The sequence below is a fragment of the Tupaia chinensis genome, unplaced genomic scaffold (genome assembly GCF_000334495.1).
Source record: "Tupaia chinensis unplaced genomic scaffold, TupChi_1.0 Scaffold000333_1, whole genome shotgun sequence".
In the NCBI taxonomy this organism is placed as follows: Eukaryota; Metazoa; Chordata; class Mammalia; order Scandentia; family Tupaiidae; genus Tupaia; species Tupaia belangeri.
In genome coordinates, this window is record NW_006159827.1 from 2,853,150 (window position 1) to 2,875,300 (window position 22,151).

Consider the following 22,151-nt stretch of genomic DNA (forward strand, 5'->3'; position numbering starts at 1 on the left):
TGCCACAATCCCTTCTCTTCCAGTTTCCTCGTGGGATTTTGGGCATGCATGCACATGTGTCCGGTGTGAGTTTAAAGCCACCAGATCTGGGACTTGAACCGTGGTCGACTACATGGGAGTCCAGCAATGTAACCATTACATCATCATCTGGTCCCTATATATATATTTTTTAATAGGACCATTAGCTTCTCGCTAGCAGGCAATGCCCCATCTACTTCAATAGCAAGAGTGAGGGTTGCAACCTGCGAAACTAAAATTCTGGTTCTAGGTATGTCAGCTGAGTGACTACAGCTACCTCATTCCCTCTCTGTGCGTCAGTTCCTCGGCTACTAAATGCAGATCATAAAACCTAGGACTATTGTGGCACTTAGTTAACAGATCCACAGCATCTATACTATACCTATTACTGATTTTCCCTTCCCTTTGTTTTTCTCTCTTTTTTTTTAAATACTGGTTATTACTAGGATTATTATTATTATTTTTTTTTGCATTTAATCCCTGTGTATCACTACAGCATATGAGATGAGTTTTCCCATCATGAATATCCTGCATATCGGCCCAGTGAAAGACAAGACCATACATTTTAATCAACAGATTTCTTTCCATTTTGGGTCCCTTAAATATTGTACTTCTTCTTTTCCTTGATTCCTTCTCTCTCACCCCCTGCCTCATTTCTCTATCCCTGAGTTTTCTATCTTTTAAAATCTGTGGCTGAAACTATAGCCACCAGCGACATCTTCCAACGCCATCTTCCTCAAATGACAGAGTGTATGAGAACGATGTGAAAATGGTGCTAAAAATGAAGATTTCCAGGCGTCAATCAAGATTTTGGTTCAGAGGGAGAGGCATGGGGATCCAGGAATAGGTATCTGTAACAAGTATGCTGGGTATCTCTGATGCAGGAAGTTGGCCTCTGGACCATACTTATACTATGATTCCCATCAAGCACGGGCAAGAAAGAAATGAGTGAGATTAACCAACTGTGGTTCTCAAGCATCCGGGCAGAGATCCAAGGAGAGGATGGAGGACGATTCCTGGCTTGTTGGGTTTGCAAAACCGAAGGATTCTCAAGGAGGAAATACTGTGAATTTCACTAATACCAGAGGGAGGCTAAGATGAACCTCTCCTCTGCTCCAGGTTGAGGTCACAGATTCATGTTGTTGGTGAGAATGGTGAAATTTAGGTGCATGTTCCTTTTACACTTGCTAGCTTTGCAACATGGACTTTGTTTCCTTCAAAACGGAATATTTTTCCTCCATTGGTCTCATGGGGAACACTCCTAATTAAAAAGAAAAGTCAATCTTGTTCAAAATAGCTTTTCTCAGGAAAATATAATTAAATCACTATGGACAAACGGTACTTTCATGCTTCATGGGTTTAAAAATATATTAGGGCATCTCCTGATAATAGAATTGACAAGGTCAATTATGTCAATCATGTCAATATTTTCACATCGATATGAATGAATATTACTGTGTCTACAGCTCACCCAACTGGTTTTTGTTTGTTTGTTTGTTTGGTTTTGTTTTAACAAAAAAATCTTCATCTTGTAGGTCCCAAAGATGGGGAGATGAGGAAGAAATAAAGGTCAAGGTCTTCACACATGAACTTGAGAGACAGGCCAGATGGTAGTGTAGTGGTAATGCAATTGGACTCACATGGGAAAGGTCCTGGGTTTGCATCCTGGGACCTCCCTGTACACACTGGGTGTGCACATGCCTATGATCCTGGCTAGCTGAGTCTGGTGGTGGGATACAGTGTGAGTAACCTGTTGGGGATGCCTGTCTTTCTTCCTCTCTCTCTCTCTCTCTCTCTCTCTCTCCTTTCTATGTTTCTTTTTCATGAAAGGAATAAATAAAACAAACTGAGAGAGGCAAATAATTTCTTCTGATGACTGTTCTCCATCTCTTTTCCTCCTGACCCTGACTCTGACCCTAGACACCAGCTTGCCTGATCCCCACTACCCAGAGGGCTGCTGCCATGTTCATCCTTAGAACCCACCTGCCTCTGATTTTATCACTCGGGGCCGGACTCATTTTGGGATTGTGCAAATCAGATATTTGGGAAGGCTTATATCCCTGACCCTGTCCTAGGAGACCAAGGTGTCTAGTGGTCTTCCTCTTGAACAGTAGGCAATAACAGGTGGCTTCCAGGACAGATATATCAGACTTTGGGCCAAAGAACCTAGTCTCAAACTTCAGGGTACATAAAACTTGCTTGGAGACTTTGTAAAAATTCTCTAGCCCACCCTCATATTTAGAAGGCCTAGAGGGGCCTAAAAATGAGAACTCTAACAGATTCTCCTGGGTGGGTATAAAACAGGACATCGAGGTCTGTACCTCTCTGGGGGGAAGGGAGTGGGAAAATGGGATGTGAGTGACCATCAGAGGACAGAGGGAAGAGGCAGCCCAGTGGCCAATAGGCCAATATGGTTTCAGGTCCTGAGGATGTGGGTTATGGTCTAGCCAAGGGGTGGCAAACATGCCCACATTGCTCCCTCCCTGTTTCTTATCCAGAGCCTATTCCACTCCAAGGATCTAAGAAAGCATTTTGGAGAAGTGAGTGGGCAGCAGGCCTGGCCACCAATTTATCAGCTCCAAGTGCCAAGACAGCCCCTGCTGCAGGCTGATTCAGCTCAGAGGAGAGGGACTGCTTCTCCTACAGGCTGCTGAGGCCCTCCAGGCTCAGGGCCTTAAGGAGTGATAACTCCCTCTGCAAACCCAGGGCACCTGCTCCTTCTGGTCTCCTCTCCTGTCTGCCAGGTTTCCTAGCCCAGCTTGGTGGGGACTTGAGCTTCAGAGTCAGGGAGGCCCAAGTTCTAGACCTGGTTCTTCCTTTTAAATCAGTTGTGGGATGTTTGCCTCATCATTCCACCTCTCTGAGCCTCAGTTTCCCCCTCTAGATGACGGCAATAGCAGTACATCCCTATCAGTATTGGGAAATTAGATGAGATCATGCTTAAATAGCTTTTGGTATAGTGAATGGCATGCAGTAAGTACTCAGTGAATATGAGTGATTAGGATTACTGCCAGTCTTTAAAGGCTTAAGAATTTTTTCTCTCTCTCTCTCTTTTATACCTTTGTTTTGACTGGGAGAGATGACAGCAATCAAGGTTCAGTCCCATTTGCAAAATATAATCAGTCTTCATCACTTGGTCCAACAAAGTCAAAAGAATAAATGGGAAGAAATTGTCCAATCTCAGAAACGTGCCTTGCCTTGCAGCCCAGATGTGGGAAGACAGCGGGGCTCTGTTCAGCCTGTGGTTTACGAGGCAGCATTAATCACCACCTGATTAGTCTGGGACGAAGTGTTGGCGTTTTCACCAACTGGTCCCTGGCGCCCACAGCCAGCTCTTTTATGAGCAGCTTCAGTTTCCACTGACATCTTGGAGACCCACTTGATAGACCCAGGCACTGGAGGCAGACCTGAATTGTGGACCACCTGGCCTGGCCTGTCTCCGCTGTTGTTCTAATGCCACCCTCTGTGGTCCTGGATTGGCCCTGGCTTAGCGCTGCAATCTTGCTAATTAAGGGTTCTGCATGTCCTTACAGGTAAAACAACTCCTACCTCACAGGGTTATTAGCACATGAATGCCAAAATGTTCTCTGAATGGGACCACCAGGTGGCGTGGTGGTTAAGGGGGCTGAATTCCCACATGGCTCATCATGGTTTGAGTCCCGAACCTGGCAACTTGCTTTCTCACTTTCCTCTTCTCTGTCTCTGTCTCTCTCTGGTCAAATTAAAATAACAATACTAATTATAATAACAAATGGAATGAAATAAATAATTTTTAAAAATGTTCTCTGAAATGTGCATGGGTTGGTCGTGGGGCCTAGTGGGTAAGGGAGCCAGATACTACGAGATCAAGCGCAGTTCAAATCCCAGAACCAGTGGCTTGAAAAACATCTTTGGTATATGTACATGCATGTCCAAACTCCCAACAGGGTAGAGAAAAGGAGAAGAGATTGTGGTGCGATCATGCCCCATTGGGGAGCATGTTTTTCCTATTTTTCTCTGATGAGTACATGCACTCTGTGGCAATTAGACAAAAAGTGCTTTATGTTTTTCAAAACGTACAGATTAAGAAAACAAATCTTAGCCTCTCTTCACTTTACAAGAAGGGGTGTTTCCTCTCTTACTTGACAGCTTAGAATTGTGCTTCTCAAACTCCATGGTGAAAGATCAAGGTTTGTTTGTTTTTCCACTTATTGCAGAAAGCTCTGTGGTCTCACTGAATGTGACTGGAATGTAGCTCATGCCACATGAGATTTCCATGTGAGTCTGCACACCTGAACTCAGCTGAATGAAATTAGTTATTTCATCAGACAGTTGGATGTCAGTTACTACGCAATGTTCCCTGCATTTATTCTCGATTTCTGCTTTTCTCATGGTGTGCCAGCCTGAAGGACTTTGTAGAATAGCTCCAGGCCACAGACCACACTGAGAGTATCTCTGGCCAAAGGATGCCATAGCATCAACACTCATCATGCCTGGCATTGTGCTAGGTGCGGGGATGTCACAGTGTATAGGACAGCCGTGGTGTATGCTCTCAGGGGCTCCCCTCCAGTGTGGAGAAGAGATAACTGACTACTAAGCACAGAGATGTGTAAAAGAGGCACAGGTTGCAATAAGGGCCTCTAAAGAAATGGAAGGAGATGGGACCAGCAGATGGCATAGTGGTTATGTCACTGGATTCACACATGACCAACTGCAGTTCAAGTCCCAGACTTGGTGGTTTGAAACTCATGCCGGGTGCATGTGTGTTCATGCACAAGATCTTGGAAGAAGCATGGAGAAGGGATCATGGCATGGTCACTGCCTCTGTGGGGTGATTCCTTACTTTTCTTCTCACTGTCTCTAACTCTTTCTGGTGAGCACACAACTCTAAGGCAAAGACCTTAAAAAAAAGGAAAAAAACACAAAGAAATGGAAAGAGAAAGGACACGCTGTAGGAAGACAGAGGCTTCTATTATAAATTGGGTAGTTAGGGAAGGCCTTTTGAGACCCCACTACCAGAAGGACCCAGTCATGCAAACAGCAGGGTCAGGATGTTTCTGGTAGAGGGAGAGGCAACTGCAAAATCCCTGAGGAGGGCAAGAGCCTGGTGTGTTCTGGAACTGGAAGTGGGAATTGATGTGTTGTAAGGTACTGAGCAAGGGGGGAAGACTAGGAGCCAGGGGAGGAGCTGTAGGGACAGGACCTAACAGGGCTCCAAACGCTCCCCTTTCCTTCCAGGGAAGATTTAATTAAATAGAAGGCATACAGCTCTAAAATGGGTGAGGCTTTTATATCCTATTCACGTGTAGAAATTGTCAGCTCCTTGCTACTCCAAGTGCTGACTGGGGACCAGCACAGCTTCCGTGTCTTGGGTGAGTGTGCTGGGAGTGCAGACTCTCAGGACAGCCTGGACCTGCTGGTTGCATTGTAATGAGCTCCCCTGGTGACTTATTTGTGTGTTGGGATTTGAGGGGTCCTGGTCTGGTGCACTTGCTCTTGAAGGTGGCTGCATGGGGAGTCACCGGGGAGACATTTAAAATGCTCACAGATGGTGATTTGGATTCTGCAATGTGAAGTTTCTGATTCAGGTCTGGGGTGAGGCCTGGGCATGGGGACTGTTTATAGGCCCGACGTGATTCCAGTGAGTAGTCAGCAAAGAGTCACTTGCTCCCTCTGGGCCTGCGTCCTTTCTATCCTCTGTAGGAACTCTCTAAAGATTTGCCCGAGACTTCTCTAAGTGCCTTTTCCTGAATGTTACAAAAAACCAATTTGGTTCTTCCTTCTAAGATTAAGAGGCTTCAGCTTTTAGGGGGAAGAGAGGATGTTCTTGCTCTCTTACAGGCTGGCAAAAGGTATATATCCTGGCTGCTTTGAGAGGAAATCTTTTGCAGATGGAGATGAGCATTCTGAGAATTCAGAGTGATAAACCTCGTCCCATTCAAAAGTGAGAAGCCCAAAGGGAACGATGAATGCCCCTGTGCTCGACCTGGATGGCCCCTTAGAGTTCATATACACACCCCTACCCATTTCCTGGATGAGGAAAATGGAGACCCAGAGAGTGATCACGTCAACATCACATGATGATGCAGGAGCAGGGCTCATCTAACTCTTTCTGGTGAGCACACAACTCTAAGGCAAAGACCTTAAAAAAAAGGAAAAAAACACAAAGAAATGGAAAGAGAAAGGACACGCTGTAGGAAGACAGAGGCTTCTATTATAAATTGGGTAGTTAGGGAAGGCCTTTTGAGACCCCACTACCAGAAGGACCCAGTCATGCAAACAGCAGGGTCAGGATGTTTCTGGTAGAGGGAGAGGCAACTGCAAAATCCCTGAGGAGGGCAAGAGCCTGGTGTGTTCTGGAACTGGAAGTGGGAATTGATGTGTTGTAAGGTACTGAGCAAGGGGGGAAGACTAGGAGCCAGGGGAGGAGCTGTAGGGACAGGACCTAACAGGGCTCCAAACGCTCCCCTTTCCTTCCAGGGAAGATTTAATTAAATAGAAGGCATACAGCTCTAAAATGGGTGAGGCTTTTATATCCTATTCACGTGTAGAAATTGTCAGCTCCTTGCTACTCCAAGTGCTGACTGGGGACCAGCACAGCTTCCGTGTCTTGGGTGAGTGTGCTGGGAGTGCAGACTCTCAGGACAGCCTGGACCTGCTGGTTGCATTGTAATGAGCTCCCCTGGTGACTTATTTGTGTGTTGGGATTTGAGGGGTCCTGGTCTGGTGCACTTGCTCTTGAAGGTGGCTGCATGGGGAGTCACCGGGGAGACATTTAAAATGCTCACAGATGGTGATTTGGATTCTGCAATGTGAAGTTTCTGATTCAGGTCTGGGGTGAGGCCTGGGCATGGGGACTGTTTATAGGCCCGACGTGATTCCAGTGAGTAGTCAGCAAAGAGTCACTTGCTCCCTCTGGGCCTGCGTCCTTTCTATCCTCTGTAGGAACTCTCTAAAGATTTGCCCGAGACTTCTCTAAGTGCCTTTTCCTGAATGTTACAAAAAACCAATTTGGTTCTTCCTTCTAAGATTAAGAGGCTTCAGCTTTTAGGGGGAAGAGAGGATGTTCTTGCTCTCTTACAGGCTGGCAAAAGGTATATATCCTGGCTGCTTTGAGAGGAAATCTTTTGCAGATGGAGATGAGCATTCTGAGAATTCAGAGTGATAAACCTCGTCCCATTCAAAAGTGAGAAGCCCAAAGGGAACGATGAATGCCCCTGTGCTCGACCTGGATGGCCCCTTAGAGTTCATATACACACCCCTACCCATTTCCTGGATGAGGAAAATGGAGACCCAGAGAGTGATCACGTCAACATCACATGATGATGCAGGAGCAGGGCTCACTCTGCAGTCATTCCCATCATTTCTGTATCCTTGCCCTCTTGCCTCCTTGTCTTTGAAATCCAAGAACCAATGACGTGGCTAATATCTGTAAGAGTATGAAGATAACTGGTTGGCTGGAGAAAGCCATCTTACCAGTTTCTGGGTGACTCCAGGGGGAGCCCACTCGTAGGTGATGGTGTCAAAGGTGGGATCTTTCCCAGTGGCAATAGGGTTGGTCATGATCATCCGGTTCCTCTTATAAATCCGGATGCCGTCTCCGCCTTTCACCCGGGCGGTGAGGGTGGAATACTTGGAGTCCATCAGCAAGCGGCCAATTTTCCGGTCGTCTTCTAGGTCAGAGGTTAGGCAGTGGTCCTCTTGGCTGCATTTGCATGACTTGCATATTTTCCTGGGTGGAGGGGGAGAGAGGGGGGACAGGTAAGGTCATCCTCCAGAAAAGAGAGGCAGAGTCCCTGCCGGCAGCATCTACCCTTTCAATGGCAAGCTCAAAATGTAACTTTAGCAACCTAGATGTTAGCAGTAGACAAGTAGTAATCTGAGACAAACAGGCCTTTGGGACCCAGAACTGCATTTGCGGCCCACCAATCTGTGAGGAATGTGGGATATGACTTTTGTTGGTAAAAAAAAAAAAAAAAAAAAAAAGAATAGCACCATTTCCGTTGGGTGGTTGCCATGGCCAAGACTGATTCATTCACCAGAGATGCCTTAAAGCCTGAGTCTGTGGCCTGTAGTCTACACCTGGTCCACAATCTGCATTTGTAAATAAAGTTTTGTTGGAATGTGGCATGCTCCTTCATTTACATATTGACTGTGGTTGCTTTGGGGTCACAAAGACAAAGCTGAGTGGCTACAACAGAGAATATCTGACTCACTGTTCTTGAAAAGGGTGAGATAATTCGTTAACCTCTGTCTAAAGAGTTATTAAAATGATCTCCCAAGGTCCTGTGTCTTGGCACGTGGGTAATTTTTAATCTCTTTAGCAAGGACAGTGAAAATTAGAATACAATGGAAATTGTCTTCAAGAAGCTTGTGGACTAGACCCAGGAGGAAGGGAGCGAGCTGAGAAAACCCCTCCCCCTGGAGAGATTTATGTCCCTTGGAAAGGCTCTGTCAGGGGCTGAGAGAAGGAAATGTACCCAGGGGGTGCAAATGTCAGTAGGTGGTACACAGGAAAAGGCCCAGTGGTCATGCGTTTGGAAAACAGTGGGTTAAAGAAGGTTAAACCCAGGGGCCAGATGGTAGTGCAGTGGTAAAATGCAACCCTCTGTGAGGCTGACCCATGTGGAAAGGTTCCAGGTTTATATCCAGAGACCTCCCTGGAGTATATCCAGCAGGGCAAGCCTGTGATCCAGTTCTGGCTGAGGCTAGGAATGGACTGCAGCATCAAGACCTTGGTCAGATGCTCTCTTTCTCTCTAGCCCTCTCTCACCCATGAGAAAAAAAATTTTTTTAAAGGCTTAACTATTTTCCTTAGTGCAAGGCCCAGTCTTTAAGACAATGATGTACAGCACGGCATTCTGAACATTATTTGAGAAGCTTGCAGTCCAAGTTCACATTCACATTCAGTGAACGGCAATTTGAGAAATGTTAAAATCCACGATCTCAAGGAACTGTTCCAGTGCTATGAGAGGACTGTAAGGGTGTTGCAGGGCAAAAAATGAGAGGGTTTTTTTCACTTTCACAAGAAGGGATAGAATGTTTTGCAAAACTGGGGCATATTATTCATGATCAGTAACATTCTCTGGCCTATCTTGTTTGGGAGCCAGACACGGAGGAGGCTGCTTCTTTAAGTAGAGGGTGACAGACAGTGTTCGTGGTCTACATGTGGGAATGAGAGCCACAGAACTGGAAGTGGAAGGGGCAAGTGGAGGGAGGAAGTGAAGGAAAAGTCCAGTGTGGACAGACACAGAAGAGCCCCAATTCCCATCTGACCTTCTGACCTCCTAGTACCTCCCAGACATGGAACCTGCCTTTTGAGGAAGCCGCCTTTTGCTTTTTTGGTTAATGTGAAATCTCAGTGTGCTGAGATGTTGGGAATGCAAACATTTTGAAATGGAAAATTTTAACAAATATGAGATACTCTGCGAGGTTATGTCAACATTGCTTCTCCTTTTATTCATGTTCTCCAAGTTGCTGGAAGCATTGCTCAATCTTTACAGATGAGGAAGACACCCTTTTCACCCCAGCCCTACTCTCCCTAGGTACCCAGCTTATACAGGATACAGCCCCATGCTAAATAGCCTCGATGATATAAAGGTGGCCATTTCTGCAATCTGTCATGGACAATTCAGAATTAGAACCTGCTCTGGATGATCACTCAAGGAGTTTTTCTAAGCAATCAGGCCAGTTGCCATTTTAGTTATTCGAGCATCTGCTGAACAACTGAGAATAAGAAAAGTGGGGCATAAACTTGGTTTGACAGGATTTCCCCCTAAGGTTCTGTGACATCACTGCTTCCATATGAATCAAATTTAAGTCCCTATTAGGGCTATTCAAATCAAAGACCACACTTGATATTTAGGACCTACAATCTGCAATCTGAATTTCTCAAAGGCACATTCATATGATGGCCAAGTCATTTGGAGGGAGACAAGGAAATGTTGAGATTAAGATACCGCTAAGAGACATCTGCTTCTGGCCATGAAGAACAGGGTCCAGAATTGTCCTCCCTCCATAAACAACTAGAAACTCAGACAAAATACATTAAATGACCATTTCCAGATGTTGGAACTCAAGCAGCATAGGATTTTGACCCTTGAGAGGAGAAACATATTGAACTGACCCAGTAGATGCTTTTAAGGGACATTTTCTGTGACCCCAAGAACACAGCCATTTTCTAAGAGCAGGAATCAACACTGTCCTGAGACTCTGACAAAAAATTTGATGGGGTTGAAATGATAGAGAAATGGACTTTCTTCCAGGCCAGAAAGAACTCAAAAGGCCAAAACAGAGGCATGAGGAGTTTCACCTTCTGAGAGCATTTCTTGTAGGAGAAAATTTTACAGGGGATGGAAGTCTGGACACGATGACCATGAAGGTCCCTTGTATCCAAAAGACCCCATGAGATTTGAGGTTGAGGACTATCAGACAATGGAGTCAAGAAATGGTCTTTTGCTTTGAAAGCTCATAGCTCACAGTAGTACAGAATGGCCAAGAGCATGGGACTGGGTTTCAGGAAGATCTGAGTTCAAATTTTGTCATTTAGTAGCTGTTTCCCCATTACCCTCCACCCCAAGCATTCTGAACTGAAAAAAATGAAGGATTATTTTAACACTTAAATATAAAGAAACTAATAAGTAGTTATTTTTGTAATTTCCCCTCTCATGATGAAAGTCAGCATCTCTAAGAAAACACCACCCATATTTTGTCCCTCCACCGAGTGCCCAAGGTAACTCTGTGGCCCTGAGGACAGAAGCTTCCCTTCTTGGGTTTCAGAGCTTAGCCTCCCCCTCCCAGGGCTGCAGGGACAGTCACAGGATGCTGTGTTCTGTCCTACTACACGTAGGTGGGGCACACCACTATGCTGATGTGAATCCTGCCTGGGAGGGGTCTGTGATAATGGCAGCCTCACCCTGTTGTCTGAGTCCTTAGGGAACAAAAACAAAGAAAAACTGGGCACATCTAAATACCAGGTCCTGGCTTTTAAGTTCTTTGGACAGAATGACTTTCCTTTCTGTCCCAAGGGCCATCCTTGGGTCAAAACCATCAACAGGGATGATGGTGCAGAGGAGAGAGATCAACCCCATCCACCAAACCGGAGGGCACAGTCCTGTCCCGAATACACCAGGCATCAGCTCACACCTGCCCGTGTCTTCCCAGAGCAGATCTTGCTGGGCTGAGCTTGGTGACCTCCACCTTGAAAGGGTTTATGAGGCACTGAGCTCCTTTTTAAGATCTTTGCTCACCGAGGACTTATTTGATTTTGAATCGGGCCTAGCAAGAGAGCCCTCCCTCTGCAGCCCTTCCTCCCCAGCACCACACACGTCCTGAACAATCTCAGCAGAGAAAAGGACTAGGGTTCCTAGAAAGGACAGCCAAGAAGTGAAGGCAGGCAGAGTCCCTCCTGACTGAATCTGTTACCTCCATGAATGTGGCTCGAAGCCCGAACACGTCCCCTTGCATCCCAAACATGCCACGCCTCTCGCTGACTGCTGCTGGCCCAGGGACATCTGGAAAAGGAGACAGAAAAAAAGGGTGTTTTCCTTCCAAACATCTTGAACCGGAGATGCCTGACCTCTCAGAGACTTGGCACTCCAGCAAAGGGATTGTGTGGGGTTCAAAGGGCTCAAGATCAATAAGCCATCACTGACTGTTTATGGGGAAGAGAGATTAGCCAGGAATGCTGCCATAGGGCAAGCGGGAGTAGAAGGGTGGGGTCCTTCCCAATAGAAATGCAGTGGGGGCTCCTCCTCAGCCTCCAGTGCTGTTGGGAAAACACTCAGACTGGTCCCACATGCTCTGCTGTGGGTGCCCATTAACTGCTTCTCTGCTCTCTCCTCCCCTCCCAATCCACTTGTCACTGGCATGGCGTCTTCCAGTGAGTGCATCTTCTCCTGGGTTTCTTTGTGATTTATTGATAGGCTGTGATGAAACCAAAGTTACAAGCACGAACCGATGAGCATGCTGCCAAATGTTTACAGCTCAAAGCATAACTTAAATATTTTGCTAAACACACTGGAAATCACATGAGCCTTAAAAAAAAATCTCCTTTGGAAGGAACACGATGCACAAGACAGGTTTTCTTATTCAGGACAAGCCGAAGGCAACGGAAGTGCATTGGTGGCTATGGCTGCTGTGTTCAGAACCACATGACTCTCAAACAGGGCAAACCCGCAGCAGCCAGCGCCGGGAACATGCCAAAAACGTGGTCTTGTAGGCTTCAGTCCCAGATCCTTGGAGTCAGAATATGCACTTTAACAAAATTCCTGGGATATTCATATTACATTAAAATTGGAGTGGTAGTAGGTTAGTGTATGGATCTACTGTCTGAGAAGCTCCTAAGTCCCCTTGGGGGGAGTAGGTTGCGGGGATGACTTGGTGTCAGTGTGCAGGTTTATCATGATTGTACTGGAAACAGAGCTTGATGAGCTAGGAGGATGAAGGGACAAGATTCTCATTCAGCACACATTGGTCCATTTACCCATTTACTTAGCACCCACTGTGTATCAGGCACAAGGGAGACAATGTAAGACTTAGATGTGCCCTATAGGAACTCATAGTCTAGGGGGAAGGAAAGGGGGAACACACTCTCATCACCCACTCCTGTTAGTGCGAAGTTCAAAGCAAGAGAAGCTGAAAGGCATGAACTTTGGGGCCTGCAAGACCTGGATTCTAAATCCAACTTTGTGATTTATCAGTCATCTGGCCTTGGACACCTGAGCCTTTGTTTTCGGTTTGTTTTAAAGGATTATTTATTTAAGTTCATTTGTTATTATAATTATTTTTATAATTTGACCAGTGAGAGACAGCGAGAGAGAGAGAGAGAGAAAGGGAAAGCAAGAAAGCAAGCCACAAGGTCCGGGACTAGAGCCACGGTCAGCCATGTGGGAATTCCCAGCGCCTTTAACCACCATGCCACCTGCTAGCCTCCCCCCCCCTTTTTTTTTAATCTGCTAAATGAGTACAAAGATAATATATGTAATACGTGGCACCATAAGAGGCACCAGAAATGGTAAATTACATTATTTTTCACACTTTAGAAGCACAGAGGAGAGTGCTGATAAACTCCTATGGGAAATTGAGGGAGGATTCTTAGAGGAGGTGACTTTGGATTTGAGCTGTGCAAGATGAACAGGCAGAAAGGGGGAGAAGGAGCTGGAAGTAGAAGGAGGATGTGCAGTGGTAAAAAGGTACAAAAATATGATGGGAAGGGTGTTGCAATCTAAGTGTGTTCTTCGGGACATTACTAGTCTCTTTGCTTTTAAGACAGGAAAAATCTCGTGAAGTCATCCTCATGAACAATGATAGATTTAAAAGGGTGATATGGAAAGAGCGATCCTTTATCATACTCCTCTTCTGTACCTCCAAATGTCCTGTAACACCTAGCTCCATGCCTTCTGCTTGGGGACTGCTTTTTTTTTTTTTTTTTTTTTGAGAGGTTTTTGCTATAGGGTGCATGTGCTTGCCAGAAAGAGAGAGACAGAGAGACAGAAAGTGAGAAATCACCCCCCGGTGGGGGGGGAATGGCCCCCCCACAACCCCTTCTCCTCCATTATCCTCTTGGGATCTTGAGCACGCATGCCCACACCCCTGCCATGAGTTTAATCCACCAGGTCTGGGACTTGAACTGCCGTCGACTACATGGAAGTGCAGCGACATAGCCATTACACTAACTGCTGGTCCCAGGTGACTGCTCTTTATCCCATGGTTTCCCAGGCTCTGGTCTTCTGCTGAACACATATCACAGTGTCAGGGAGTAAGATCCATGCTGCGTATGTTTGTTTATGTTTTTGCCTGTTCAGTGCTAGGTTCATTGTCCTAGGCTGGGCTGAAGGGGAGGGGGCAGGAATTCTCATTTGATAACTCTGTTCCCTAAAGCCACTGGTGTATAACCTGGCTCATTTCTGCCTCTCCTACTTGACACCTTGAATCCTACTAGTTGAAATACAGTGATCCTTTCACACTTAGCATCCGAGTAGTTCCAAGTTTATGTTGGAGGGCATACAATTTATGAATAAGGTTTCATTGTTGGACTGTTTCAGACACACCCAGAGGCCTGGAAACATAAGAGATAGGTGGAAGTGTTTTGTAAGTGACAAAACACCGGTATGCCTGGCATCATTGTTCTTCTAATGACAGGCGGGTTGAGCGGTCATCCTACATGGAGATTAGTCCTGATGCCTGGCCCAGAAAACTGAAGTCCGATTCTATCTGCTGGCTCTGGGTTTGGTTTAGAATAAGTGCTATAACGCAACACAGCAAAGCTCCAGCCTGCAAGGCAGGGGCCTGGCCTTGCGGTGCCAACATTGGCATTTATTAGCTGTGCAAATGGAGGTGGGTCATTTCCTTGCCCAGCCTAAGTTTCTCCTCTGTAAAGTGAGAGAACTGGCCTGGAAAGGGTTTGCCCAAATTCTGTTCTGCAGGATATAATTTTTTTTTTTGGGGGGGGGAGATTTTTGCTATAGGGCATGTGCGCTCGCCAGAGATACAGAGAGACAGAAAGTGAGAAATCACCCTCCATCCAGAGGGGTGGCCACTCTGCAATCCCTTCTTCTCCATTCTCCTTTCAGGATTTTGGGCACATGTGTACATGTGCCTGGCGTGAGTTTAAGCCATTGAGTATGGGACTCAAACTGCAGTTGACTACATGGGAGTCCAGCGACATAGCCATTAGGCCATCTGCCGGTCCCCGGGATATGCATTTTGTGAGATGTTAACAGAGTGGTTCATGGGTTATGGTGGAGCAAGGAGGATTACGTGATCAAATAAAATTTCAGGCACTAGACGTACAATGGGATTCGAACCTTTAAACCACCATCCTACACTACAGGCAAGGAGAGAGGTGGGGAGCAGCCAGCTCTTCCATGTTGGAGAGCCAGGTTCTGGTGACAGGCAGTTTGGGTTTTAGTCCTGCTTTTGTCTTTTCTTGCTACTGCACGTGGGCAGGTGATTGAACTAGTTTGGGCTCAGTTTCCTCACCTGCCTCACCTGAGGGTTATCTGGGATGCTGCAGCAAAGAGCTAAGCATATGCTCATTATGCACCGAGTGTTTGCTGTTCTCGTCATTACATCTCGAGAGAAACAGTTTGAGAGACCCCGAGTTAGATATTTTCAAACACATTTTTTTTTCCAACTTCAGAATTCTAGGGGGGTTTCAGAGGAACTATTTTTCCAGCTGCATACTCCATATACTTGCTCATTCTCTAGTTTGCTTCATGTATATATTGGGTTGTCGGAAAAGTCATGACATATTTTCACATAGAAAAATTTCGCCGTAACGTTTCCAACAATCCAATAAGTATTGCCACTGACTACATTCTTTTAAAAAAATGAAAAAAAAAAAAAAAAAGCCTATATGGGGCTGGCAGATGGCGTGGGGGTTAAAGCACTAGACTCTGACATGGCTGACCGTGATTCGAGTCCCAGACCTGACAACTTACTTTCTCACTGCCTTCCTCCCCTTTGGTCAAATTGAAAAAAAAAAAATTGTAATAATAAGTAAGATAAAATAAATCTTAAAAAACTAATGTGTTCCATATTTAATGACGAACGCATTAACCAAACCCATTCCTAGTTCTTTGTCTTTAAAGGACCCCTTGAAGGAAACTGATATTAAAAATCATAAGCACAAGAAAGCCTCACGTCTCAGGCAAGTGACAATGTAGGAGGTCAAGCCTGGACATCTGTCTCATCGTAGGTGCATGAAGCAGGATTGGTCCTGGCCTCCATGCTGCTAGTGGGATGGTTCCCATGGTGACAGAAGTCCATGGGAGAGAAAAACGAATGGCCTTGTGAGAAAGAATCAGATTTGGGCCATCAGGTCACACTTGCAGCCAGTATCCTGGCTGAATGTTGGACACAATAGTCTAACATGATAGTCATCGGTCCATTGCTGCCATTCCTCTGGGAGCCAGACAGACGCAGCTATATTCAACACAGGGAAAATGAGGATCCTGTTTACTGAAGAGGGGGGAAAATCAGCCAGAAACAGTGTTCCACACAAGACACGCTCCTGCGGATGCTGTCTCTGCTGAAAGATGGCTCAGTGTCTCACAGTAGCTGAGAACAGCAGAGCTTAGGAGCTATCACTTAACAAAGGTTTCTTGGAATGAAGCGTTGAAGCTGTCCTTTCTCCTGAGGCGTGGAAAAAAAAAGTCTTGACAATTTTCTTTGGCCCAGGTTAGTAGGATGTGGTTCATTTGATGTTGTCATGGAACTGAACCACATGTCAGGGACTCAGAAAAACAGATCAGACCAGGAAAGCCCCAGGGATGCAAGCAGCATTGGTCTAACCTTGGGAGTCCTCTCTCCTTTAAATTTGTACCTTTTGCTGAACTTCAGGGAATGTCTTAAAGGGAAATAAGACAACTAAGAACAATGTACGATTGGTTTAAAGAGGAACTTTTTTTTTTTTTTTTAAGAGAAAGAATTTTGCTATAAGGTGTGTGCGCTTGCAGAAGAGACAGAAACAGAAAGTGAGAAATCACCTCCTGGGGGGATGGCCACACCACAATCCCTTCTCCTCCATTCTCCTCTCAGGATTTTGAGCACATACACACTTGTACCCAGCATGAATTTTAAGCCACTGGGTCTGGGACTCAGACTGCAGTCACCTATGTGAGAGTCCAATGACGTAACCATCATGCCATCTGCTGGTCCCAGAGATGAAGAGGAACTTTAAAAGGGAAATGCAATACAAAGTTTAAGGATGCTCATAAGATTTGGAATTATAGCTCAGCTTGCCTTTCTACATAACTTCGTTTCTTTCTCCAAAATTTTTCCTGAATTATTTGCCTTAACTTAAGGGCTGTTGTAAGCATTATTAAGCAAGATGAAAAGGTTGCTTGTAAAATAAAGTAAGTATTTAGTACTTAAAAATTTATCCAAAACTTGGAAATAAGGCAGAACGGTAATGGTACATCCTTTCAATGTCATGGGATGGTAATGTGACATGGGCTCCCTGCAATCCCAAAAGGATTGTCTGGAGAAATTTAATTTGCTTAGCTCCAAGACTTGGTGAAATTAATGTTAACTTGTAGGTCTTGCTCCAGTAGAGTTGCAAATCATTTTTGTCCTTTTGCAAAAGAAAGCCTCAAAGCTTATGGTTGGCTGTCCTCAAGGACATTAACCAGTTTTGTAACTAACACACTACTCTTGTTCTAACATTAAATACCCACAGATGCCTAGCTCCTCAAATACTCTTTGAATTGGCCTAAACATCTTGCTGGCTCCCTCATTAATAAGTGGAATAAAATCTTGGATCAGTTTCATTTCATATTTGCATAAGAGTCTTGCCTTTTTGGAAAGCTGTATCTTAGTATTCTCTCATGCCCTCGTGACTATCCACAGGCTTGCTTTCTGAGTGGTGTGTTCCAAACTAACATAAAATTGTATTTGATGGAGACTTGCCTTTTATAAGTAATTTTTTTCAGCATAGATGTTATTAAAAATTACTGGTCGGGACCAGCAGTTCGCGTAATGGTTATGTCGCTGGATTCCCATGTAGTCAAACGCGGTTCGAGTCCTAGACCCGGTGGCTTAAACTCATGCTGGGCGCGTGTGCGTGCGTGCCCAAGATGCTGAGAGGAGAATGGAGGAGAAGGGATTGCGGCGTGGCCATCCCCCCGGGGGGTGATTTCTTGTTTTCTGTCTCTCTCTCCGTCTGTCTGGTGAACGCATGCACCCTATAGCAAAAACCTCTCAAAAAAAAAAAAAAATTACTGGTCAACATGTCTTGTTACTTAAAAACAAACCCTCCCCTAAGGGCTCCAGGAGAGGCGGAGTTAGAGTTGAGATGGGTTGAGTAGGATAAAATTATGAAAAGATCTGGAAAAGAACTGGGATTTACTAAAGAAAAAAAAAAAAGATCCCCAAACTCCCTTACTACCATCAACAGCCGCAATAATTCAGGGTTATAACTCAAAAGTGATTTTATCTACTCAGTCATTCTCTAACCACTGTGCCCACATTCTGGGGTATAATCATTAGTCCTAGTTAACAGATGATGGATGACCTTGAGTCTGACAGTGAAGTAGCAACTTGCCCATTCAGAATGATCTGGATTAGAGCTTATTAGGAGCTGCATAGTACAACCCCTTTGTGGCTTTTTTTTTTTTTTAAGAGGTTTTTGCTATAGGGTGTGTACGCTCACCAGAAAGACAGAGAGAGACAGAGAGATAGAAAGCGAGAAATCACCCCCGAGGGGGATAGCCATGCTGCAATCCGTTCTCCTCCATTCTCCTCTTGGGACCTTGGGAACGCACACACACACATGTGCTTGGAGTGAGTTTAAGCTACCAGGTCCGGGACTCGAACCACAGTTGGCTACATGAGAGTTCAGTGACATAGCCATTACGCCAACTCCTGGTCCCTACCTTGGGGTCTTTTAATACTTCTAGCCCCTGATATGCACCTCAGGCCAATGCAGTTATACTTTCTGAGGAATCAGTTACTGGCATTAGTATTTCAGGAAGTTCCCCAGAGGATTCCAATGTGTAGACAAGTGTGGGATCCACTCAGCCTCACCACTGTAACCCGCGACTGCTCCACCTTGATCTTCAGGCTCTCAGCTCATGGGCTTAATAATTTCTAGTTCTGAACCTTGTACACTGTTGGTATAGCCATTATGGAAAATAACATGAGGTTCTTTAGAAAATTTAAAAAGGAACTGCTATGCAATCCGGCACTCTGCTTCTGGGTAGATGTCCAAAGGGAAAAGCCATTTTAACAAGGTAAGGGATATGCTAAATTGTTTGATTAGTTCACAATATGTGTGTGTGTATATATATGTGTGTGTGTGTGTGTGTGTGTGTGTGTGTGTGTGTATATTACAATATCAGGTTGTACGCCTCAGATACATACAATTTTAATTGTCAGTTATATCTCAACAAAGCTGAAAAAAAAAAATTCCCCTTTCAATATGCAGCTGTGGAGCATCACTCCCTATAAGGAGTTTTTACTGCAAGTCTGACTTCTGTTGTTTTTCATTTCGATCACATCTGCCCTGGCACAAGCTTGCCTCACAGGCTTAGGTGCCAAATGCAGTAATTCTCGTAACAACCAGACAGAAGGGAAACCACAGCCCTTCCTCTTCCTCTGAATTTAGCTGGCTGGCTGAGCCCTCCAGGGCTCTCACTGATATTAGAACTTCTGCCCTGCCTGAGGCCAGGGGTGGTGCTCATACCATTCCCCACTCCTGGCAAAAGGAGGGACTTAAGGACCCACAAGACAGAGTGGCCCAACCTGGGGATGTCTAAGGCCTAAATGATTACTGCATGAGAGTCATTTTTTTTTTTCCCCTTAAGAAGTTTGGTATTTTGGGGGAGTGGCCTAACTACAGTCTCTTTTCACTTTCCTGTTTAAAACTCCTGGGGTCTCGTCAAAGGTCTGGACTCTTCCCACTTTTTGGAGCTCCCCAACAATTGAAAACGTGAGTTGTCAACACAGGGTTTCACAATCCTAGCAGAGCAATGAAAGGAATACATTCATCAGTACAATAGCTGTCTTGTCCATAACACAAAGCTTACTTTACTATCCTTCCTGAACGCGAGCCCTCTGCCCAGTGGTTCCTCCCTGAGACAGGTCCTGTGTACCCCCAAGGAGGAGGCTGAGGGTGGGAAACAAGAGAGACCAGCAAAGGCAAACAGGGCCTGGTCACGCCATAATCCCTTTCCTCCAGGCTTCCAGCCTGTCGGATCTTGAGGACTCATGCACGTGCCTGGCCTGTCTCAGGTGGGCTAGCCAGAGATCTGAACCATGGTCGCCATGTTGGATCCAGCCTCTTCTGAGGGGCACATTACTGCTGTGCCATGAAGCTGGCCTCTCCCTTCAATCTTGAAGCAGAACTGTTGTTTTATGTTTGCCTTTTAGCTTCCTGCTCACTTTACCTCCCCAAGCTTTGGGAGGCCCCAAGCTATAGATTTAGGCTGTGGCCAATAGACTAATCCTATTTTCCCAAATATGAGATGAAAGACTGGGACCTGTAGCCTAAATCCTGGGCTCAGCCTTAATAGGATGGGCTTAGCATACAGGCAGAGGGTGTGAAGAACTCACTGTTGTATTTCTCCTTGTTTGAACTTTCTCCCCCAATGGCTAATTTATGGACAGTCTTCAACAATTTCATGGAGAATGCATATTATGAAAAAAACTATTCAAGGATTTCAGCAATTTTTTTATGCATGAAAATAAACTTGTACTTTAATTCCATTTTTTTTGGTGAATTTTTGATGTTTTCTGTGATGATGTGGAAATCAATCAAGGAAATGACTTTGGATAAAGTGCCTTCTAATATCATTGTGAATCTCACACAGGCAGTAGCAAAGACCTTGTTTGCACTAGGCGTTGTACAACAGATGCCCTTGAGGGAGCTATGTGTGAACAAATCCACTGTTTCTACCCTGGGATTGCTCCTTGGGCATTTCTGTTCTATTTGAACAAGCATGAACATGAACGCATCCCTTCAATTGTGATATCTTTTCTCAAATTATATAATAAAAATGAACAGACTAAACAAATTGAGATTAGCCCCACTGGTCCAGCAGTTAGAATTGTAGAGTTGGAAAACTTTTTCTAAAATCAGTCCTATTTAAAGTAACAGAATAGGTTTACAGTTGATGGGTGATGAGCTGATGGCAGCAGTACCCAAATCAACAGTATTTCAGGGTAACAATTCGCTCATTTTCCTATTAAGTGATTTATGTGTGTTAAATTTATCCCCTGGGCTGGCTGTAGTTCAAAGAATCGGATCATTAATCAGATGATCATAGATGTTTCTGGTGTTTCAAATAAAGTTCTCAACAAATGCTGAACAAAAGAATACTTTCTATAAGAAATAGTATTAGGGATCGGCAGATGGCATAAATGGTTACATTGCTGGACTCCCATGTAGTAGACTGTGGTTCAAGTATTGGACCCTGTGGCTTAAAACTCACACCAGGTGCATGTGCGTGTGTGCCCAAAATCCTGAGAGAATGGAGGAGAAGGCATTGTGGCATGGCCACGCCCCTAGTGGGCAATTCTGTGCTTTCTGTCTCTGTCTCTGGTGAATGCATGTACCCTATAGCAAAAAATCTCTCTCTAAAAAGAGAAATGGTATCTTGGGGGCCAGATGGTGACCCAGCAGCAATGCTGGTCCTAGGTTCACTGCCTGGGATGATTCTGTATACACTGGGGTGTACACACAGATGGCCAAGGCTGGGGTGGGTCATGGCATCAAGACCGTGTTGAGGATGCCTGTCTGTCTCTACCTCATAGAAGAAATAAACTTTTTAAATGGTATTTCCTTTATACTTTCTAATCTTTAAATTAATTAGTGCATGCATTTAGTATGCACTGGAGTATGCAAAAGGTGGAGGAATGCACAGCCCAGAGCCTTTTAGAGGCTGGTGAAAGAGGCTTGTTGCACCTATGTCTATGTCCCAACTGTCTCTGACATCATGTCCCAATCACTGTGTTCAGACTCCATGATGAACACGCTCCTGGAAAAGACCAACCAATTCTCTTATTACTTCCTTAGGGAGGCCTCTCATTTTTCTCTTAGGCCCCTACTCTTCTCTCTCCTAAGAGCTCCTAACACCATCTACGACCTTTTATGGGACACTTTTATTCTTGTAATCACTTGTTTAGTTCTGCCCTTTCCTCTATGGGAGGGAATAATTTCAGACCACCAAAGTTTAGAGCATCTGTGAACAAAAAGGGTTAATCTGGCTATGAAAACAGAGTAAAGTAGATCCATATGTGGAAAGAGAAATATAAAAAGGAAGCTTTTTCTGTTTAAGACCCTGCCCCTGCCTTCCTCTCCCAACCTTTGCCAGCCAACCTTCACGGATTTGAGATTGATTCCAGAAAAGCCGCAGTGCCCAGATCCAGGGCCATGAAAGAACTGAGTGTAAGCTAGTCTGTTTTAAGCATGGTTGGGGTGTTGGTGGTTCTAAAATCACACCCCACCTCAACAGTTATCCCCACCATTTGCATCCTGGAGACTCCCTCCTGATTAAACACTCATGATTGCAATCACTTTCCCTCGGTCGTCTGGTTTACTAACGGAGCCTGCTAGTAGTGTCTACCTCTTACCAAGTTATCATTTGGCGTAATGGAACAGAGACTGGGAGTGCTCGGCTAGCTGAGATAGGGCGTTATCTAACCCCTTTTCT

General features: G+C 45.1%; 1 protein-coding gene across 2 annotated transcripts in view; it reads right to left on the minus strand.

The window, feature by feature from the left end:
* Positions 1-22,151, minus strand: part of LMCD1 (LIM and cysteine rich domains 1) — a 69,292-nt gene that overhangs the window by 22,490 nt on the left and 24,651 nt on the right. Inside the window, exons 2-3 of one of the 2 annotated variants that reach the window (XM_006152043.3) lie at positions 11,422-11,510; positions 7,474-7,729 (exon numbers count right to left, since the gene is read on the minus strand). In XM_006152043.3, the coding sequence (XP_006152105.1) occupies positions 7,474-7,729; positions 11,422-11,510 (345 nt within the window). The remainder of the gene's footprint in view (positions 1-7,473; positions 7,730-11,421; positions 11,511-22,151) is intronic. The other variant, XM_027773269.1, reaches the window with a different exon arrangement.